This window comes from Triturus cristatus, chromosome 7, assembly GCF_964204655.1.
Source record: "Triturus cristatus chromosome 7, aTriCri1.1, whole genome shotgun sequence".
NCBI classification, from domain to species: Eukaryota; Metazoa; Chordata; class Amphibia; order Caudata; family Salamandridae; genus Triturus; species Triturus cristatus.
In genome coordinates, this window is record NC_140590.1 from 168,706,807 (window position 1) to 168,727,529 (window position 20,723).

Genomic DNA, 20,723 nt, shown 5'->3' on the forward strand with positions numbered 1-20,723 from the left:
TGACAAGGATTTGGACTAGACGTCTGGAAGCCTCCAAATTGCTGTCTGCCCATTCCTTCATCATTTCCGGGTTGGGGCTCTCGTAGTTCGGCGCCATTAAGATACGTAATCCCCTCGGTATCCGGTTGACGTCCAGGTAACTTTGTAACGATTTGGCTTCCCACCACTTACTTTGTTCATTGCGTAGCTTCTTTTCAAGTATTTTTATTTTCTCTTTTACTGTATTGTTCAGAGTTGTTGGTTCGCTGCTTGTCTTGTCCCGTGTACTTGTTGTTGCTTGGGGACCGTCCGCGAACATTTTCAATGCTGCTTCCTCCCGTTCCATCATGTTGTCGGCCGACATCATGTTGCTATGCAAAAGCGTGTTGTAGCTTTAAATGTCTTTTACCAGGGGACACGTGGTTGGTTTATCTATTTTTCCAATTGTTGTTCCCCTACTGCACTTATACTCTCCACCCCCGTGATTCGGAAAGCTGCGGGAAGAAAGCGCGGTTACTGTGAGTAATTACCTCCGGTTTTGCCTGTCCTCCGACTCAGCTCCGCCCAAGGGTTGCTCCTTCGTAACCGCCGCTCGCCGCCAGCTACTCCGTTAACGTTGAGGGGACAAACGCCTTTCCTCTTCCGAGGTATCCAAATGTATTTCCCAGACAAACCGGGAAAACGGCTCCGTAAGTGGCGTTGTCCAAAATGGGGAGGGTCCCGTGTGCTGGTCGTACGTTGCCACTCGACCACAATATATCAGTTCAGTTGCATCCCTGGCAGGGCAGCCTCCTCGTAGCCCCCGCGCAACAACACAAACACGGACCACCTTCTTTAGTGCAAGGAATTTATTCGCTCAACTGCTTGATGTCGCCATAACGTTTCGGCTCCCCTTGAGCCTTGATCACATGACAACAAATGAAAATACATCACTTCCTTAAATAGGAGGAACCTTGAAAAGCACGTGATATCATTAGGGTATAGGAATGGAAGACAGACTTGAGTTTGGTATGTTGCTATGAACCAAACGATATTTACATTTTGATTTTTGTAATAAACACCCAAAGTTGTTTACTAATTGGATTAATATTCACGAAAAATATCAGATTTTTGTATATATTATTATAAAGTCAGCTATCGGGATAAATCCCACATCATCCTCCAAATATAATTCCTAATGCCTTCATTTAATATTCATTTAACTGCAGCTCCCTGCGGTCGTGCTTAAGGTTTGAGGTAGTTAGCTGAGTGCAAAATTTATGCTAATAAATTAACACAGAATTCAATAATTTAACACTCAAATACAATGCATTAAAAAACAGTTATACATGAAAAAAACCTTAAAACCAATTAAGATACGTTAATAAACATTGGCAATTTCATAAACAACAACTCTGTGCAATGTAAGTGCTAATGGGGAAAAGATGGCCTTAGCTGATCCCAGCTGCCAAATTGTTGTTGATTGACCTCGGACCTGCCTTCCCGGTCTGTGATACTGGATACAATGCTTATGAGTAGTCCAGATTATTAATTTAGAGTGATGGAAATAATCAACATCATGGGTTTGCAGTATTTAAAGATATCAAAGAGAATAGACTGAGATATACTTAATGAGAAAAAGAAGGGCGAGTGCATTCCATATATTAGTACATATAATTCAACATACCATCAACCCTAGGGAACCTAATTGGTGATGTGGTATGTATTGCTGCGCAATCTTATTGATATGATTCTGGCATAATTCATCCCAAGGAATGGTGACTTTATTTGTTCTTTTAAAACAATAAATAAATTACAAAAAGGTAAAAATATTTTCCCCCTTTAAAATAACCTCTTAATAAAAACCCTCAATGGTTTATTATAGTCCCAAACCTTGGGCCAGACTTCATTCATATTGCTACTAACGATTACACTCTATTAGTTCCAATAAATATTTGAATACATAAATAAATAAATATGTGTCCTGAGAAGGGTTTAATGTAAGGTAGTATGCAAATCTTCAGTGACGTTAAGTCCAATGGGGGATTTCGAGTTCAGCTGGAGTATATAACTAGTTTCCATCTGTCTCAACCTCGCTTCACGATTTCCCCCACGTCTACTCGGTGGCACTGAGTCAATGACAAAAAAAGATAGGTCCTTGTTGTTACTACGGTGTACCTCCTTAAAATGTCGTGCCACCGGGTAGGTGTTGTCCTGATTCGTGATATATATATATATATATATAAAACCTCCTTCGTTGTCCTAACGTGTGAGCAGCACTCCACAGAAGCATGCTGCAACGAGCCTTGATAGGTATGGAAGGTGCCTTGCCTGCCGATTCCAATAAGCAGCTAGTCCATCTTTAAAAGCCTGAAGCATTTCAAAGTTAATATACGTCTTCCTCAGAGGCTGATGAACATAGTTCTGTGCATGCCAGTCTCAGTTCCTTTTTAAGTAATGCAAAATGGCACGCCCCTTGATGGGCTGCTCCTATGAGTCTGTGCAGCATTATGGGAATTGTAGTCCCGGCAATAATCTTTTCCACAAATTGAAGCCTGTAAATTCTCTGTTGGTGACATTTCAAGCCCTTAGATGAGCCTCGGCAACCGCGCCCTTCCTAAATCCTCTGCCGCTGTTCCCCTCGTAAGACTCAGCAGATGCCAAGCCTCGGGGCCCCCAATCACAAATGGTTGGTGCACGCTCAGCGGCAGGACAGCCGCCTATAGATTAAAGCTCCTTCATTGTCCCAACGTCCCATAATGCTGCACAGGCTCATAGGAGCAGCCCATCGAGGGTATATTAAATATTATATATTTTAAAAACTATATTTAGTACAACTATATTAATTACATCCATATTTTTGTTTCGATAATTTGGTACTTACCATTATAAAAATATGATGCCGATATTTTTGGCATCGATATTTTGATTGCGATAATCACGATATTTAGGGGGGTCTTTAATCTGTCAGTGAACCCCCCATAGGGAATGCTGTAAACCAGGCTAAATGGATGGGCACTGTTGGCACTAAGAAGACAGTTACCTGCTGTGGGTTTGCGATATAACTTAGGGGATCATTACGATAGTGGACTGACTTATGTCCGTCCGCCATTGATGGGGGAACTGGAACTGCCTGCTTGTAAGGCGGCAGTCCCTCACATCCGGTCACAATGCGACCGCCACCGTGGTTTAACATTGTGGCGGGTGCTGCTGGCTGTAGAACCCGCCGCAATGCTAAAAATGCATGTCGTGCATTTCCCTGCACTATGTTGCAGGCACCACGCAGTGCCTGCACCTGGTGCAGGAAAATGTAGGCATAGGTACCCTCCCTGTGCACACTCACCTCCCCAACACAAGGGGGGCCTGCTACGGGCTGCCAAATGCAATACCCATGAGCTTTTCCATGGTGGTTTCGCCGCCATGGAAAGGCTGGCGTAGATACAACATTGTAATTTGGTGGACGGTGCCTGCTAGACACCGCCACCATTTTAGTGATGCTTGGTGGGTCCATCAGGAAGTCATAACGATTGCCTGTAGTGGACCTGTGGCGAACAGACTTTGCGTCTGCCAGCACACTGCCTCCATTGAAATATTGCAGGCGGAGAAGTGCTTCAAGATGGGGGTGAAACAGCCAACGGCAGCCTGCTGGTGGCGGTTTTACCGCCATCATAATGAGCACCTTAGTCTGTAGTCTTGCATTGCTGATTTCCACCTTGATATCGAAGAATACAATGTTGGTCTTGCTCATTTGTACATTAAGCTGAGTGTGTTAGTGTTAAAAGTAGGGACAAAGTCAGATGCATACTTCTCATCTCCTTTCCAGATGACAAAAATATCATCAATGAACCAGATCCATATGGCCACCTGTTCCTCAAACTCTTTTAGTTACATTCATACCTATTCCGTCCTCCAGCCCAGGAAGATATTGGCATATCTGGGGGTGAAACAGGTGCCCATTGCATTTGCTTGCAGTTGTTTGTAAATTTGGGTATCAACGATAAAACTAAATGTGTGACAATACAAAAGCATTTCTACCCACATCTCAGTATGGAGTAATAGTGAGATGGATCGTGCCCTTAGAAAAGTGTCTGCCAGCTTGACTGCCCAAGTTGTGCCTAATTCTTGTATAAGCAAAAGACACACAGACGATGGACGGAATGCAGAGCAAATCAAACATTCACCCCAGTCAATTGATCTGTGTTAAATCCATCCTTCTTTTGCTCACCATGACACTCCAGTTCAGACCCAGCCATATAAGCCAGGCTAGCTTGAATCCAGTGGCACAGTGAGCCCGGGACAAACGTCTGGGCATACCCGGCGCACTTAGGGCGAGAAAGCAAAAGAAACACAGATGATGGATGGAATGTAGAGTAAATCAAACATTGAACCCCAGTCAACAGATATGGGTTAAATCCATCGTTCTTTTGCTCACCATGCCACCCCAGTTCAGACCCAGCCATATGCAAATCGTTCTTGAACCTAGTCATTCCAAACAGGCATTGTTCCTTCTTTTCTTGAATTTTGTTTTTGCCAGTCTGTTCCTTTTGGTTTTACATCGAACTCCACAGCCTTTCCCCCTGCATCTCTGAGAATTTTGTTTGAGATATTGTTCTGTCCTTTCCTGATTTAGCATTTGGAACTGCTTTAAAGCATTCATCCTGTTTAGATTGGTGTTTGTTTGTGTTTGTTTGTGGTCCCTGATTCACCTCTGTTATCGAAACATCAGATACGTTACTGATGCGTGTTAATAAGTGTTGCATCACTTTCACTGAAATTGTTTATCATCTTGATACTCGTGCTCTGTTTGGTGGTTAGGAGGACTATCTATAAATAGATGGTCATATTTCCTATGGAAGGTTAAGGTTTTTCCTGTTTGGTAGTCCTTAAAGTCCTGTATAAATTTCAGCTGTTTCTTAGTTGTTATTTCTTCTTCAGATTGGAATTGTTTTGTTTATAATTTAGAGGAACATTCTTCATATGCCCCCCTAGATATTAACCCCTTTAGCTCCTCATTAAGGGGCCATTAGGATGGCGGGCGGACTCCTGTACACCTGCCACCCTAGCGGTGCCGGAACCAGCTGCCAGTGGTGCGGCGGTCCCGCATCGTCAATTAGGATGTCACTGCCACCATGGCTGTGGCATCCCGCTTCAGAGCATTGTGGCGGGCAGTGCTCACAGCACCGCCCACCACAATGTTGTGAAGGTACGAGGTGTATTGGCATGTACAACATGACAGGAACCGCACGGTGCCTGCCACCTTGTCCATGCCAATGCTGGGGGTACCAGAGGTACCCCCCAAGTGCAGCCATCCACCCCTCCAACCCCCGGGGGGCCTCCAATGGTCCCCCGTAGCATTTACTGCATGCCTTTCTATGGTGAGTCTCCACCTTGGAAAGGCATGAGATATATATATATCCATAATAATATGGATGGCGGTGTCTTGCAGACACCGCCACCATATTGAGTCCCTTTTCCGCCTGGTCGATATTTCGACCGGCGGAAAAGCGGCATACAGTCTTCCTGTCCGCCACGCTGCCCCCGCCATACTAATATGGCGGGGGTGAACCAGGGACATATGGTGGGTGGACCTCCACCGCCGGACTGGCGGTGAGCACCGCCAGGCCGGCGGTGGAGATCTGCCCGCCATCTTAATGGACCCCTAAGTCTGGCAAATTCCTCAAGGAGTTTTCCAATCTTTCAAGGCATATTTAATTAGGATCACCATCATTGTTAGTGAGCATGCTTTGGAGTTATTTGCCCACTCATTCATCATGTCCGTGCATGAGTCTTTATCGGAGGTTGGTACTGTGAACATCCTTAAACCTCTAGGGACGCGTTCTATCTCAATATATTTCTCTAGAGACTCTTCCTCCCACTACTTAGCTATTGCCTTTTTGTGTAGTTTCTCCAGTTGTTCCTGTAGTGCTTGAATTCTTATGACTTCACCTGCAAGGCCTGTAGTGTCTGACATGTTATTAGTGGTAATGGACTGTGCAAAGAAAAGTCTGATTGACATATCCTTACTCCTTGCATCCAAAGTTGAAGCCGTACTCGCAAAACAGTAATTGGCAGCTGTCCACTGGGTTGTCTCGACAGGTACCGCACCACGCGTTTGTGGCACCTCCTCGCTCTGACTGCTCATCAGCTGCGATTACTGTCTGCTCCACCTGCCCTGGGTTGTGCAGAATGTTGTGGCAATACGTTATTCTATTCCTCTTCACTTCAATCACCCAGATTAGTGTGTGGCAGTGTGTATATATATATATATATAGATAGAGAGAGAGAGAGAGAGAGAGAGAGATAGATATAGATATAGAAATATAGATATATAGACATGCAAATAGGCACACAAAGAAACAAGTAAAGGTGACATTATATATATATATAAAAACAAAGGTTATATTTAGGTGAAAATGTAACATAGAATACAATTGAACACAAAAAAACCCACTGTGATTAGCCAGTTATAGTTTACTGAGCTAACCATAGAGTGCACCCCTGCCATGCACTTCGTATGACTTCACATATGATCCAGAGCTGTGTCAACCTCTTATCATTGACTTTCCGATGGGCCTTTTCTTTGTTCTTTTTCTTTGAGAGGTGTAAGGTAGTTACCATTAGTCAAACAAATCTCATTAGCAGAGTAACCCAATTGGCTACACAATAAGGACTAGGAATCAGGGAATTAAGTTAAGAAGCTTTACTACAAGTTAACAGTCAGGTTTATGTAAATGAATCTCAATAATCCTGGCCCCCTGATTTTTTCATTTTTTTAAAATAGATTTTATTGCATTTTCGTACGTTACTTCATCAATCTGCCATCTTTACAGGGATACAATTGTGATCTCATTCTGTCTCATTATGCATTCCTTGCCTGCGTTGAGTACCTCTGCATAGCTGTTGTTCCTTACTATATCCAGTTAACTAATCATTACATTTGAGTGCAGTTCTATTAATTATTCTAGGCCCCCCTCCCCAAACATTTCCATCTAAACTTGAACCCAGCTAAACCCCCCCCCCCTCCCTCTGCTGTCTCCTGGGTTCACAGGTTGAGCATTTTCAGACGCTTCCGCTGTCCCTTAGTGTGTGGTTCTGCTGTACTCTATCACTTCCTGCCTTTTCTATCCCCTTCGAGGCATAGGCTTCTAAAGATTCTCATCTCCCGATACCTGCTCTGTTGCCCCCTCCTGATTCTGCCTCTGTGGACTCCCCTATCATGATGGTCCCTCAGGGGTGGTGGCTTCAGACCCAGGGTCATCGTTCCTCATTTCTTCCATCAGCACCTCCCATGCCTGAGCCCTCTCCACCTTGCCCAGGCCCCTTCTCGTGTTCTTGAGCAATATTCTGCCTTTGCACCCCGCCCATTTCACTAACTCTCATTTCCACCTATGGATGCTGGGGCCGTTTGGTGATTTCCATTTGCTAGCAATTTCCCGCTTTGCTAGGATGAAGGTGAGGTCCTGGAACTTATCAGTGACCTTAGTCTTGGCTGTGTGTGGGAACAGGTTAAGCAGAACGTGTGCTTGTGTACAAGGGACTACCCTTTCTGTTATCCTAGCCGTCTCCCTTGATACCTCCTGCCAGTATTGTGTCAGGGACTGGCAGTTCCACATCATATGGATAAAATCTGCCCCTCGTTCTTTCCACCTGGGGCATTCGGCATACTCTCTGTGGAAGAACCTGTTAATGCGTTCTGGTGTTCTGTAAGCTCGATGCAAAATATAGAAGCTGATTAGGCTGAAACGTGCGTTCCTAGACACCTCAGTCGTCCGCAATAATATGTTCTCCCAGTTTTTGTCTTCCTATGTCTTCTACCCACTGGCTCCTCAACCGGTCTAGCGGTTGAGCAGAGTCCCACCCTTTGGTCCTCTACAAACATGTGAAGGCTTGCATAGTCACCCCAGCTAGGCCTATATATTCGCAGGTAGCATGTTGTGGTGGCTCAGTTGTGCCTGTGCCCCAGTGCCGCCGCATTTCCCCCTTGACTGCTCCACATAGGAGGAAGTGTCTGGGTTGGATGCCCCAATCAATCAATCAATCAATCAATCAATCAACCATTTGTATAGTGCACTTCTCACCCATGAGGGTCTCAAGGTGCTGGGGGGGGGTGGCAGCTACTGCTCGAACAGCCAGGTCTTGAGGTGTTTCTTAAAGGTCAGCAGGTTCTGGGTCTGACGTAGGTGGGTGGGGAGGGTGTTCCACGTCTTGGCGGTGAGGTAGGAGAAGGATCTGCTGCCTGTGGTGGTTGTGTGTATGCGTGGGACGGTGGCGAGGGCGAGGTGGGTCGAGCAAAGCTGGCAGTTTGGGGTGTAGAAGGTGAGACGATTGTTGAGGTATGCTGGTCCAGCGTTGTGGAGTGCTTTGTGAGCGTGGGTGAGGAACTTGAAGGTGATTCTCTTGTTGACGGTGAGCCAGTGCAGTTCCTTCAGGCGGGCAGTGATGTGGGAGCGGCGGGGGATGCAGAGGACGAGGCGTGCGGAGGCGTTCTGTATACGTTGCAGTCTTTTCTGGAGTTTGGCCGTGGTTCCAGCATAGAGGGCGTTGCCGTAGTCCAGTCTGCTGCTGACAAGGGCATGGGTGACCATCCTTCTCGTATCAGTGGGATCCATCTGTAGCTCTTGGGAAGCATGCCGAGGGTATTGAAACAGGAGGAGGAGACGGTGTTGACTTGTCATTGAGAGTGAAGAGTCCAGGATGAATCTCACGTTGCGTGTGTAGTCGGTGGGCGTTGGTGCGATTCCCAGCACGGCTGGCAACCAGGAGTCGTCCCAGGTGGAGGGGGAGGAGCCGAGGATGAGGACCTCCATCTTGCCTGAGTTCAGTTTCAGGCGACTGTTCTCCATCCAGTCGGCGACGGCCTTCAGTCCTTCATGGAGCTTCGTTTTGGCAGTGGCGGGGTCCTTGGTGAGTGAGAGGATCAGTTGGGTGTCGTCGGCATAGGAGACGATGTTGAGGTTGTGCGAGCGGACGATGTTGGCGAGTGGAGCCATGTACATGTTGAACAGGGTGGGGCTGAGGCATGATCCTTGGGGCACGCTGCAGATGATCTTGGTGGCTCCCGAGTGGCATGGGGGGAAGTGAACCCTCTGGGTTCTGTCGGTAAGGAAGGAGGTGGTCCAGTCCAGGACTTTGTCGCGTATACCTGCGTCGTGAAGGAGTGTGCGTAGGGTGTGGTGGCCAACGGTGTCGATTGCGGCTGAGAGGTCCAGGAGGATGAGGGCCTCAGTTTCGCCGTTGTCCAGCATGGTCCTGATGTCATCTGTACTGAACTCTTCAATGGGAGTAGTTCCCCATCTCGGTACAGGTCTCCCACGTTCGTGGCTCCGGCTTGTTTCCAGTCCTCTATACATCTCCATTGTACCCCATTTGGGAGTATCTCCAGAAGCATCAGTCGCAGTTCCAGTGAGTATGGGTGTCATGTCTTAGTTTTCTGCAGACACCTGTCCCAGCATCGGCGTATCATTTTGTGCTTGTTGCTTTGGACCTGCTGTGGTTTCACAGTTCCCATCAGGGTGCGGAACACGTTGAGCCCATCCGGGGTGAAGGGAGGCGTTCCCCTGTCCTGTGTCAAGCTCCCTGCCACCCACTACGTGAACCTCTGCAGTTGTCCTGCCAAGTGATAGGCTTCCATGTCCGGCACAGCGAGGCTCCCATCCGCCTGCGTCTTTTTCAGCGTGGTTAGGGCTAACCTCCTTCTGCCTGTCCCCCATATAAATGCGGAGCTAGATAAGTCCAATTCTCGGAACCATGCCACTGGTATCCACACCGGCAGCATGGTGAAAAAGTACAATAGCCTGGGAAGTGCCACCATTTCTAGCAGGGAGATGCGTCCCGCCACTGATAGGGGGAGTTTTCCCCAGAATGTCATGTTGTCCATGAGCGATCGTAGGGCGCCCCCTATATTCCCTTCTTGCGCATCCACCACAGAGTGAAACACATTCACTCCCAGGTACCGAAAGCATCAGGGTTCCTAGCGCAGTTCAGCCAGGCCCCCCGGTGGTGGCGCGTCCACCTCCAGTGGGAATAGCTGGGCCTTCTGTCAGTTAACCCGCAGCCCCGATAGTGCACCAAACATTTCCATTATATTCTTTGCCCCTCGCAGCTCCCCCTCTGCATGTTTTAGGAAGAGCTGAAGATCATAAAGCGCATAAAGCTATGTGGTGCGCCTGTCCTCCCAGCTGAAGTCCTCTGTAGATTCCCCCGGACCGTGCCCTACACGCTGAAGGCTCTACGGCCAGTGCAAACAGTAATGGGGAGAGAGGACACCCCTGATGTGTGCCTCTCTCCACCCGTTACTGCCCTGATATCGTGCAACTCGTACGAACCCTCGCCATGGGTCGGCATATAACTGTCGCACCCATTGTATAAATCCCTGCCCTATTCCCATTTTAGACAGGACGGCATAGAGAAACTTCCATTCAAGGCTGTCAAAGGCCTTCTCTATATCTATTGCAAATATCGCACCCTCCCGTTCTGCTGTGGCGTCTAGCTCCATCATGGAAAATAGACGTCGTATATTCAGGGTCGAGTTTCTGCTTGGGATGAATCCCGCCTGGTCCCGGTGCACTAGGGATGTTATATGTGGGAGTTACCTCGTTGCCAGTAGCTTACTTAGGATTTTGAAGTCGAGCTTCAACATCGACAGGGGCCTATACACCCCACATTAATGGGGGGCTTATCGGGCTTAAGCAGCGGGATAATCACTGCTTCTCTGGAGTTGTTTGGTAGTTGACCTTTCTCCTTGGTCATTGCATACATCTCTTTCAACCTCGGGGCCAACTCCTTCACGTACGCTGCATAGAACTCCTTAGGGAGTCCATCTGTGCCTGGGGTTTTCACTCTCGCCAGTTCCTTAATAGCCACTCTAACTTCCCGTTTCGATATGTCTGTCCCTAGCTGGTCTGCATCCTCCTCTGAGAGAGTGTGGAGAGGCAGCTCAGAAAAGTATTCCTCAATTTCCTCAGCCCTGCAGGCCCAGAGCTCTAGTAAAGCTGGGCATAGTAGCTATGAAATCTGTTGTTTATGGCATCTTGCCTGTATAGTGGCGTCCTGCCAGGTCCACTATTTCAATTATAGTGTGCCCTCTGTGTGAGGGGTTGGCAAGCCACGCCAATAGTCAGCCCGTCTTGTCCCTCTCCGCATGGGTCCTGTCTAGGTATGCTTTAAAGTCAAAACACCTCAGCCATTTTTCTTGCACGGCTACCTCTTCCTTCGCCTCTAGTAACTCCTGACGGAGTTCAGGGTGATTCGAGTGTCTAGTTCAATCTCCCTCAATGCTCGATCTGCCCGTTCAACATCTGTAATTAACCTGCGTCTCACCCTAATGGTTGCTGCCATTCACCATCCTCTGATTACTGCCTTGAAAGTCTCCTATCTGTTATCCTGAACTCAGTGGAGTAAGCATTATCCTCAAAGTATGTGACAACATGACCCCTGATCTCGTGCAAGAATACTTGGTCCTCCAGGGCCTCAGGCTTAAGACGCCATGTGGGTATAGGTTGCTGTTGTGTCCCTAGTGCAGTCTAGTCAATATCAAGTTGTGGTCATACACAGTACGTGTAAAGTATTCCGTGCCCTGAAGCAGTGCATGCATGTCTGGTGAGCAGAGAAAAGTGTCTAGCCGCACATGTAGGTCGTGAAAATGTGAAAGGTGTGAGTATTCCTGCACTAGTGGGTGAGTGCATCTCCACGTGTCTACCAGCCCCCATCGGGTCTGCCAGTCCCTAAAGGCCCTGGCTGTTCTATGGACTGGGAAATCGCGGAGAGGTGGGTGGGACCGATTGAGTTTCCTCGTACAATAATGGAACCAGTCATGTAGGGTGGCAGAATATCGAACATTTGTTCTAAAAAGACCCCCTGATCGGCATTCAGGCCCATACAAGTTTATTAGTGTGATATCCTGCCCATCCAGCCTCTCCGTGACTATAAAATAGCAGCCCTCTGGATCCATCTTGTGTCCCGTGTGCTGGAATGGGAACCCCGCCCATACCCAGATCAATACCCCACTTGCGAACACCCAGAATGAGGTATAGTATGCCTGTCCCCTCCACCCCCAATGTAATGCCGCCCCTTCGGAGGCCAGGTGATGTGTGTTTCCTGCTACATTGCTATGTGGATCCCTCATCTGTTCAAATGGGAGAAAATCTTGTAGCATTTGTGCATGGAATGCATACCCCAGACATTCCAGGATAGGAGGTTATATGTCGTCTGTTTTGGCATAACAATTTATCCTTCTCCCCTCCTTCCGGCCTATAACTGCGTGCCCAGCTTCCAGCGACCTGCTCTGAGTGTCATGATCCCTCCCAATATAGCTCACGTCGGTAGACAGTAGTGTCCCCAACTTATAACTATGCAAACACCCCAACACCCCCTCACCAGGACAAGTGAGGTTCTCTCCCCCATTTAAACTGAGCACTGGCGTGCAACCAGACCAAGTGTCCAAAGTTCGGATGTTCGGGTAGTGATGAGGCAAGTGCTCACCTAGAGGAAAACCGTTCCACCTGCCCTCAACCAGATGCCCCCCATCCAGCATGCACTGCATGTAAATACCATAGTCCCCATCTTGGGCCCCACCGCTTTTCATGCAAGCCCATGATCAGGTGATCTCAACCCCCCCCCGCTCAGGAGTCCTGCTTGTACTTGCGTGTAGCATGTCCTTCAGATGGTGTCATCCCCCGATCTGGGAGTCACCTCAGGAAGGATCTGACTGGTCTCCCCCATCGTGCTCGTGCCAGTGTCGGAGTCTGATTCTCTTGGGTCCTCCCCTGACAATGAGGAGGTGCCTCGTGCTCCATGAGGGCTCAGGGATGCTGCTGCCGCTACTCCACTTTACTGCACTTTCCCTGGCTCGTCGAGATTCTGCCTCTGTTGGGAGGCACTTGGGTTTCCCCCCGTTTCCTGGGAGTCTCGAGGATTCTCTTTTTGGCTTTTCCTGTTCTTGTGGGCCCTGCTTTTCAATCCAGTCCCAGACTTCCTGTGGTGTATTAAAGAACTTCGTTCCCTCTGATGACATCAACCAAAGCTTGTCCGTTTGGCAGAGACGAAGGACGCCCTCTGCCGCTGCACCTCCCAAGAGAAGTCCAGGAAAATCCTGACAGTGCTGTTGTCTTTTTTGAGGTGGCCTTTAATACATGCTTGGCTCAACACATGGTCCCTGTCCTTGTAGAATAGTAGCCGCGCTACTACTGGCCGCAGGGGCCTCCCAGTTGGGGGCAGTTTGGCAGGGACCCTGTGGGCCCGCTCCAAGGCAAAGTTCGGGGACAAGCCCTCCTCCGCCACCTCAGTGCGGATCCAATTTTCGAGGTAAGCAACCAGGTTGTTCCCGTCAACTTTTTCTGGCAGGCCTAAAACTCGTATGTTGTTGCGCCTCGCTCTGTTTCCCGTGTTCTCCGCTCTCAGCTCCAATATGTGCACCCTTTTTTCAATGTCCGTAAGTCTGTGAGTGCTAGTGGTCGCCTGTGGCTGCAGATCTCTAATTTCCCCATCGGTTGCCGTGACTCGGTCTGCTGATTTCCGATGACCTGCCCTCAACAATCATAGATCCTCATGGAGCGTATCGATTTTGGATTTAACAGCCGTTCCGGATGTTTCTATGGCCTGCAATATGTCGGCGAGAGATGGATCATTGTAGGAATCTCCCCTTTCACTGCTGGCTTCCGTTCGCAGTCGCGACTCACCAGGATGGTCCCCTGTCAGCTCCTGCTGCTCTGTATCCTGACTTTTGGAAACTTTCCCCATGCACAAGAGGCCCGCCACCACAACCTGGAAATCGTCTCCTACGCCGACGACACCCAGCTCATCCTCTCCCTCACCAAGGACCTGCACACCGCCAAAACCAACATCCATGAGGGAATGAAGGCCATCGCCGACTGGATGAGGAGCAGCCGTCTGAAACTGAATTCGGACAAGACAGAGGTCCTCATCCTCGGACCCACCCCCTCAGCCTGGGACTACTCCTGGAGGCCGACCTCACTGGGGACTGCACCGACACCCACCGACCACGCACGCAACCTAGGATTCATCCTCAACTCCTCCCTCTCCATGTCCAAACAGGTCAACGCCGTCTCCTCCTCCTGCTACAACACCCTACGCACGCTCCGCCGGATCTACAAGTGGACCCTGACCGAAACAAGAAGAACAGTGACACAGGCCCTCGTCAGCAGTAAACTGGACTACCGCAACGCACTCTACGCAGGAATCCCAGCCAAACACCTACGACGTCTACAACGCATCCAAAATGCCTCCGCCCGACTGATCGTCAACGCCCCCTGCCGCAGCCACATCACCCCCCTCTTGAGAGACCTGCACTGGCTCCCCATCAACAAGAGGATCACCTTCAAGCTCCTCACCCACGCGCACAAAGCACTCCACAACGCCGGACCAGCCTACCTGAACAGCAGACTCAGCTTCTACACCCCCACCCTCCAGCTCCGCTCCGCCAGCCTCGCCCTCGTAGCTGTCCCCCGCATCCAACGAACGACCTCCGGCGGCAGATCCTTCTCCTACCTCGCCGCCAAGACCTGGAACACCCTCCCTACCCACCTACGGCAGACCCAAGACCTACTCACCTTCAGAGGACTCCTCAAGACCTGGCTCTTCGAGCAGTAGCGGCACTCCCCCCCCCCTCAGCGCCTTGAGACCCTCACGGGTAAGTAGCGCGCTTTACAAGTACCTGATTGATTGATTGATGATGAAGGCTGGTCACCGGGAGGGGCGTTTTGTCCCCCGATGCCTCCATTATGGCCTCGTCCAGGGGTTCACGCCCCTTTGGAGTCTTCAATCCGGCCACTGCAGGCGGCGTCCAGTGCAGTCGCCCTTGGGCATTGGCTCTGAGGCTCTCTCCGCCCCCGTCTTCACTAGGCTCTACGTATTCTCAGGCAGGGTCTCCCCTGGTGACCTCCGTGCCCTGCTATTCTGGCTCACGGTCACTCGTTCTTCAGTAGCAGGTACCCTGGATCTCCTTCTGCCGCTTCCTCCGCTGCCTATGATTTGCTGAAGCACCATCCGATCCCGCGGTACCCAACTTGTCTCATCGGGGCCTGCCTTGGTGCAGTGTCTACCGTGGTTCCACAGGTGTTCCCCATTCAATCAGAGCCTGTGGACTGCTGCGCCCGTCGCCCCTCTCTCCTCTCTGCTGGTTCACCGCCCCTCCATCAGGGCAGGCTCCCTATGCTCTGGTGCTCTGTGTGGGGCATCCTGTCACCAGCTGTTTTCTGCCCCCAGCATCCAGGCCGTCCCCAGTGCTCTTCCTCCTCACTGCATATGGGAAGATGCCAGCTCTAGCCTCCCCATCCCCCAACGCGTTATGTGAGAGTGGATCTCTGTAGATATCGGCGTGACTGTCAGCCCTCCTACTCCACACGCAGCAGTTCAGGCTCCCCGCAATGCCTCTAGGTGCTTTAGAGGACTCTCGTGCTGCTTTCTCCTGGGCCCTCTTTTTCTGTGCCTCCTACTAGGATTCTGGGGCCTCATAGACTCCGAGCCCTCGTTCTTCCAGTCTGGCAATCCGAACAAGCCAGCCGCTACAGGGGACTCCTGGTGGCCGCGAACCGCCACCAATCAGGCCGCGACCGCCATCTTGCCTGGCCTCGTGGATGCTTCATAGGGCCTGCAGTCTCATCCCGGGTTGTCTCCTATGCTCTGAGCCCCTGCTCCCCTCCAGGTGTGGCAGGTCTCAGACCTTCCATTTGCCCGTGTACTTATTCTGCTAGAAGGGGCCTTCCAGTTGCCCCCCTCCGCCACCATGTGCCGGAGCAGTTCCCACGTCGCTGTAACCCCCGGGCCCTTCGCTCAGTGCCTCCTTACTATTCACGGGCAGCGGGGGAGGGGGGGTCGGTTATTTGCCTTCCTGTGTCCACACCTCGCCACACCCGATGTTCTCAGGGCCTCTCGGACCTCACCTGGCACGGCCTCTCAACCCGTGGTCGCGGGTGCCATCTTGACTGGCCTTGCGGTCCTTCTTCCAAGCCAGCGTTTTCAGGGATGTTTCGCCTGGCTGCCTGTTTTCCAGCCACCTCCCCCATCCCGCCCCTCTGATATATATCCATAAACAAAATTGTTGTTTAGAGATTTTTATTTTTGATTTGTGTGTTTGTATCATTAGAGAAGTAATTTAGCTTGGGCAGACATTGTTGAGCTGGGCCGAATTGTTCTGAACAACATTTTTAAAAAATGGCAGATATGTTGCAGTGATGATGTAATATTTTAGGAACCATGAGGCCTATATTCTTAATTTTGGTGTCAAAACATAGATTTTTGGGGTCAAGAAGCCTTATGGAGACAGATAATAAATCCTCAGAGCAACCCTTCTGCCATTTTCCAAAATGTCGGCTATAATAAGAAGAGAGATATCTAGAAATTAAACAAATAATAATGGTTTTTAATCCTTTTCTGTATACAGCTACCAATATTTATGATCTGAATGTGAAAAAAAAAAAAATTATAACCTGTTTAAGACACATTTTCATAGTTCACTTTATTTATTTGCTTCGCGAAGTGCTCCTGATACATTTGCATAATGTTGAACATTTGAAAAGAGCATATCGACAGGGATATCTTTTTGTAGCACAGGTTTTGCAAGCACATATATGTGTACATTCTGTGGGTAGAAATGTTGATTTTAGCACCCCATCAATATTTTCCCAACAAAATTCACACCGATTTTTGCATAATCCAAAACATTTACACATCTTCTGATCAAGTAGTACGCTCTTTTCATGTATCCAGGCACACATTATGATGTCGGTGGAAGTTTACTTAGCAGTACCAATCTCTTGAACTCATTGTACATCGGAACTTGTTTTCCACACATGCACAAGATATTTTTCAACATTTTTAAAGTCACATTCTTCTTCTGTCTCAACAAATCCTTTTAGAAACTTCACAAGTTCAGCAGTTAAACATCAAAGCTTTGTTCAAATTTTATTCATAGTGGCATCACCTGTAAGAATATGTGCCTGGTTTAAACTTTTTATACAGAATATGAAGTGGGATTAAGTGTCTTTTTTCGCCTGTTCCATAATGTATCCATAACTCTGACAATCAGCCTTTGATAAATTCACGGCTTTCTTTTACTACATCCATCTCTCTGTGCTTGTGAAAGTTGCTTTTTTGTAACCTGTTGTGTAGTTACTGGTTAGACGAAACTCTGACTATGGCAATTAAAGTGTCGAAGTTTAGCTTTAGTGAGTATGTCAAACAGCTTTTTCTCTTTCAATACAAATCTCTCCTGCTTCAGTTATGTGAATAGTTTCGATCCATGTTCCAGGACATATAGCAGATGTGTCTTCATATCCTTATCCACATATTGTTTAGTCACAAAGTTGCGTTGTCGCAATAAGTGCTGCAGGCCCACAAGTAGTATTTCATTTAAAGGCCATGGGCACATGTAGTACTGCTTTTCTAGGAAGCTACAGGTAAATTAAATATGCCAATTGGGGATAACCCAATGTTACCATGTTTTAAGGAGTGAGCACATGCACTTTAGCACTGGTCAGCAGTGATAACGTGTGCAGATTCCTTAGACCAGCAAAAATGAGGAGAGAGACAAAACGTTTGGGGGGAGAAGACCACCCAAGACTTGCAGGTCTAACAGAGTAATATGCATGATGGTGGCACAGGGCGATGTGCAGTAAAGACACATGGTTATGCCCAATTGGGACATATGGTTATAAACTTTAGGTTATGTACATTTGATGTGTCCTCATGCCCCCGTCCTAGTCTTGGGATTTTGTACTGCAGCATTTTGCATGCTTGGTTTATTAAACTATTGTTATGGCAAACGCAACAGAAAATGTGCATACGTATGAAGCAGAAAAGAGACCACATGCCTTTCCACAATATGGTGTTGCCAATTCTTGTTTTGCTACTTGACTGTGTTCTCTGATTCCTCACTGTGAACAATCTAATTGAGAAAGTTTGCAAACGTTTCATAGTCAGTGATTGAATGTTCCTCGCTGCAGACACATAATATATGGGATGTGTGGAATATTAGAGACTTGGTGAAACTTGTTACTGTCAGTCAATTCACAAGCTAACTTGAATCATGTGGTAAGTGTATAACAAAAACAGCAGATGCAATATGAGCATAGTGAAGAGCTAAAAGACATTTCTGAAGCATTTCTATCTCACTAAGTTTTATAGAGTGCACCAGGCTCTTTTAGTCATATATTTCCAAAATACTTAGCATAATACTGTTTTGAGACTTTAAGCCAAACCTACAAATGAACACGGTATTCAGATACAAGTGGACTGTCCCATAATTCCTTGCATATTTATGTAGCTGTAATGTGACACGGTGCACAGATTCCTATGCCTTCCTGTGCAGATCAACACAGCAGAGAAATTAACATGGTAAAATGCTCCTCTTGTGCATTTCCAGCAAATATTGGGCTAATCCGTTCCCACTCGCATCCTAAAAACTGAGCTACTTCATCCCTTACCTAGAGTAAATCTCCGAACATTTCCAAAGTGGTAAGCAGTTGGATCAAAGTTTTGGAATTTCCACAAAGGTATATGCAGTGGCGGTGCATCCATTGGGGGCGTTGGGGCGTCGCACCCCCCGCCCGTAGCTCCCGCCCGTAGCTCCCTCGGCATTTCTAAACTTAAGTAAACACTTAAGTTCAAAGACGCCGAGGGAGAACCAACTGACAATCATGTCAGTCAGCATGACGTCGGATCGCCCACCCCCTTCAGAGTCTGAAGGGGGTGGGCGGTCCGGCGTCATGTTGACGTATATGTTTGTGGGAGTTCACATAATTCTCGGGCAAAACTTCCAGGGCAAACACCTTTGAATGCCCACTTTTCATCTACTTGAGTGGGCTTTCTCACTGCAAGTTTCTATGCACTCATGGTAGTGAGATCCACAGTTGTAATTCTATTTACACCCGCTAGGAGTACTTTTGAAGTTTCCTGGCAGGGTTTAATGGGGGTATTATTGGCCATAAATGCCCATTTGCATTTACAGGCAACTGCAGCTTTGTGACGAGCTGCACTTCATATATAAGAGATTGGAAAATATTGCCCCTGCAGTTGATCCTAACACTATAAAAAAACTTTTCTATTTTGCTGAAAAACTAGGATTTCTATGGCATACAACATATGCAAGCCTTACTGCAAATAGTATATTACTTCTTGGTCCACTTATATGAATAACAATATTTCTAACGAATTAAGCAAAGAAACCCAGCATTCTGTGTTTTTTTATTTGTGTGCTGAATTCAACAACATCCCTTACTATTTGTTCATTTTTAGCCAAGTCTTGCCCTGGAAACAGCCACTATGAATTATGTTCCACTGGATGCCCCATCACCTGTTGCGGGCTCACCACCTCCACAGGATGTGACTCGACTTGCACAGAAGGCTGTTCCTGCAATGACGGCTTTGTCCTCAGTGGAGATCAGTGTGTTGATATAAGTCAGTGTGGATGTCTCTACAGGGAGAAATACTACAAGAAAGGAGAAGTGTTTTACCCCAATGGAAAGTGTGACGCGCAGTGTACGTGTCAAGAAGGTGGATCTGTTGACTGCATACCGTTCACCTGTGGACCCAATGAAGAGTGCGCTCTGGCAGACGGTCTCCAGAGGTGCATCCCTGTAGGTTTTGGAACATGTGCTGCTCTCGGCGACTCCCACTATGCCACACTCGATGGACATCGCTATGACTACCAAGGAAGATGTGTGTACACTCTGGCCAAATACTACGGTGGGGACAAGAATCTCACACCATTTGCAGTCAATGTACAACATAAAGAAAATGGAAACGGACAAGTGACGGTCACATCAGTGGTAACTCTAGTAGTATATAACCACACATTCACCATGACTCGGAGCAAAAAAGGGATAATCCTGGTAAGATAACATAAATATATAACCTATACATATATTCAAATGAAAGCACAAGTAACACAAATTCTAGATAAATTGTTATCAATATCATTAGTACATCATAAATTATGTCTCTCTCTGCCGCTCTTACTTTCTCCACAACTTCATTTTCTATCTGTATTTAAAACATTTTATGGCTCCCTTGGTCCCTATCGCCTTTACATCATCTCTCTTGGTCTTGCTCTCTCTCACCCCTTATTAAAATAAATAATAGTGGGTCAGCCAAACTTTCCACACACAAGCATTTTTTAACGCTATTAACGTTGATGCCATTTGGCATATCTGCTTAAAATTCTACACCCCATTAGCAAACGTGTCGTAGGTTCATCATGCCACTTTTTGTGTAAATCTGTGACAGATAAAAAGTTAAAAAGTTAAGGGGGATTCAAAAACATTCTCTTAAACAAATGTACACTAAATTTGTCATAAAAGTTATAACTTCAGTCTGAAACAGGCTTTTTGATTTGATGGAAATCTGTTTAGTAGTTATTTGAGAAAGTAGCTTTTTAAAACTGTGTCTAGTGGAAATTTGGAGACAACTATGCTGTTTTAAACTTGTGAGCTAGAAACTCGCAGGTTCTGTTAATCACAGTGGAATTTTAAGAAATGTAACAGGCTGGTAAAGGGCTTCAATTAATTGTTTTTTTACGGTCTTCAAACTTGTAAACATGTGATTACGCTAAATTGAACCCCTGTCTTCTTCCTAACATTGAGCGTCAATGATCTTTTATTTGCCTACTAAACGTGGTGAAGAGGAAGAAACACGTCATAACAAAATGTCAATGTCATACCTGAAAGTACCACAAACTCCGACTTTGGGTTTGTCAATTTATTATAAAGCCAAGAATAACAAGATGTATACACATCATAAAAGTAGCATTT

At 47.5% G+C, this 20,723-nt stretch overlaps 1 protein-coding gene across 1 annotated transcript in view; it reads left to right on the top strand.

Annotated features, from left to right (window-relative positions):
- LOC146809136 (IgGFc-binding protein-like) overlaps positions 1–20,723 on the top strand; it is a 453,503-nt gene that overhangs the window by 118,663 nt on the left and 314,117 nt on the right. Inside the window, exon 8 of the mRNA XM_085615950.1 lies at positions 19,210–19,805. Coding sequence (XP_085472076.1) covers positions 19,210–19,805 — 596 coding nt within the window. The remainder of the gene's footprint in view (positions 1–19,209; positions 19,806–20,723) is intronic.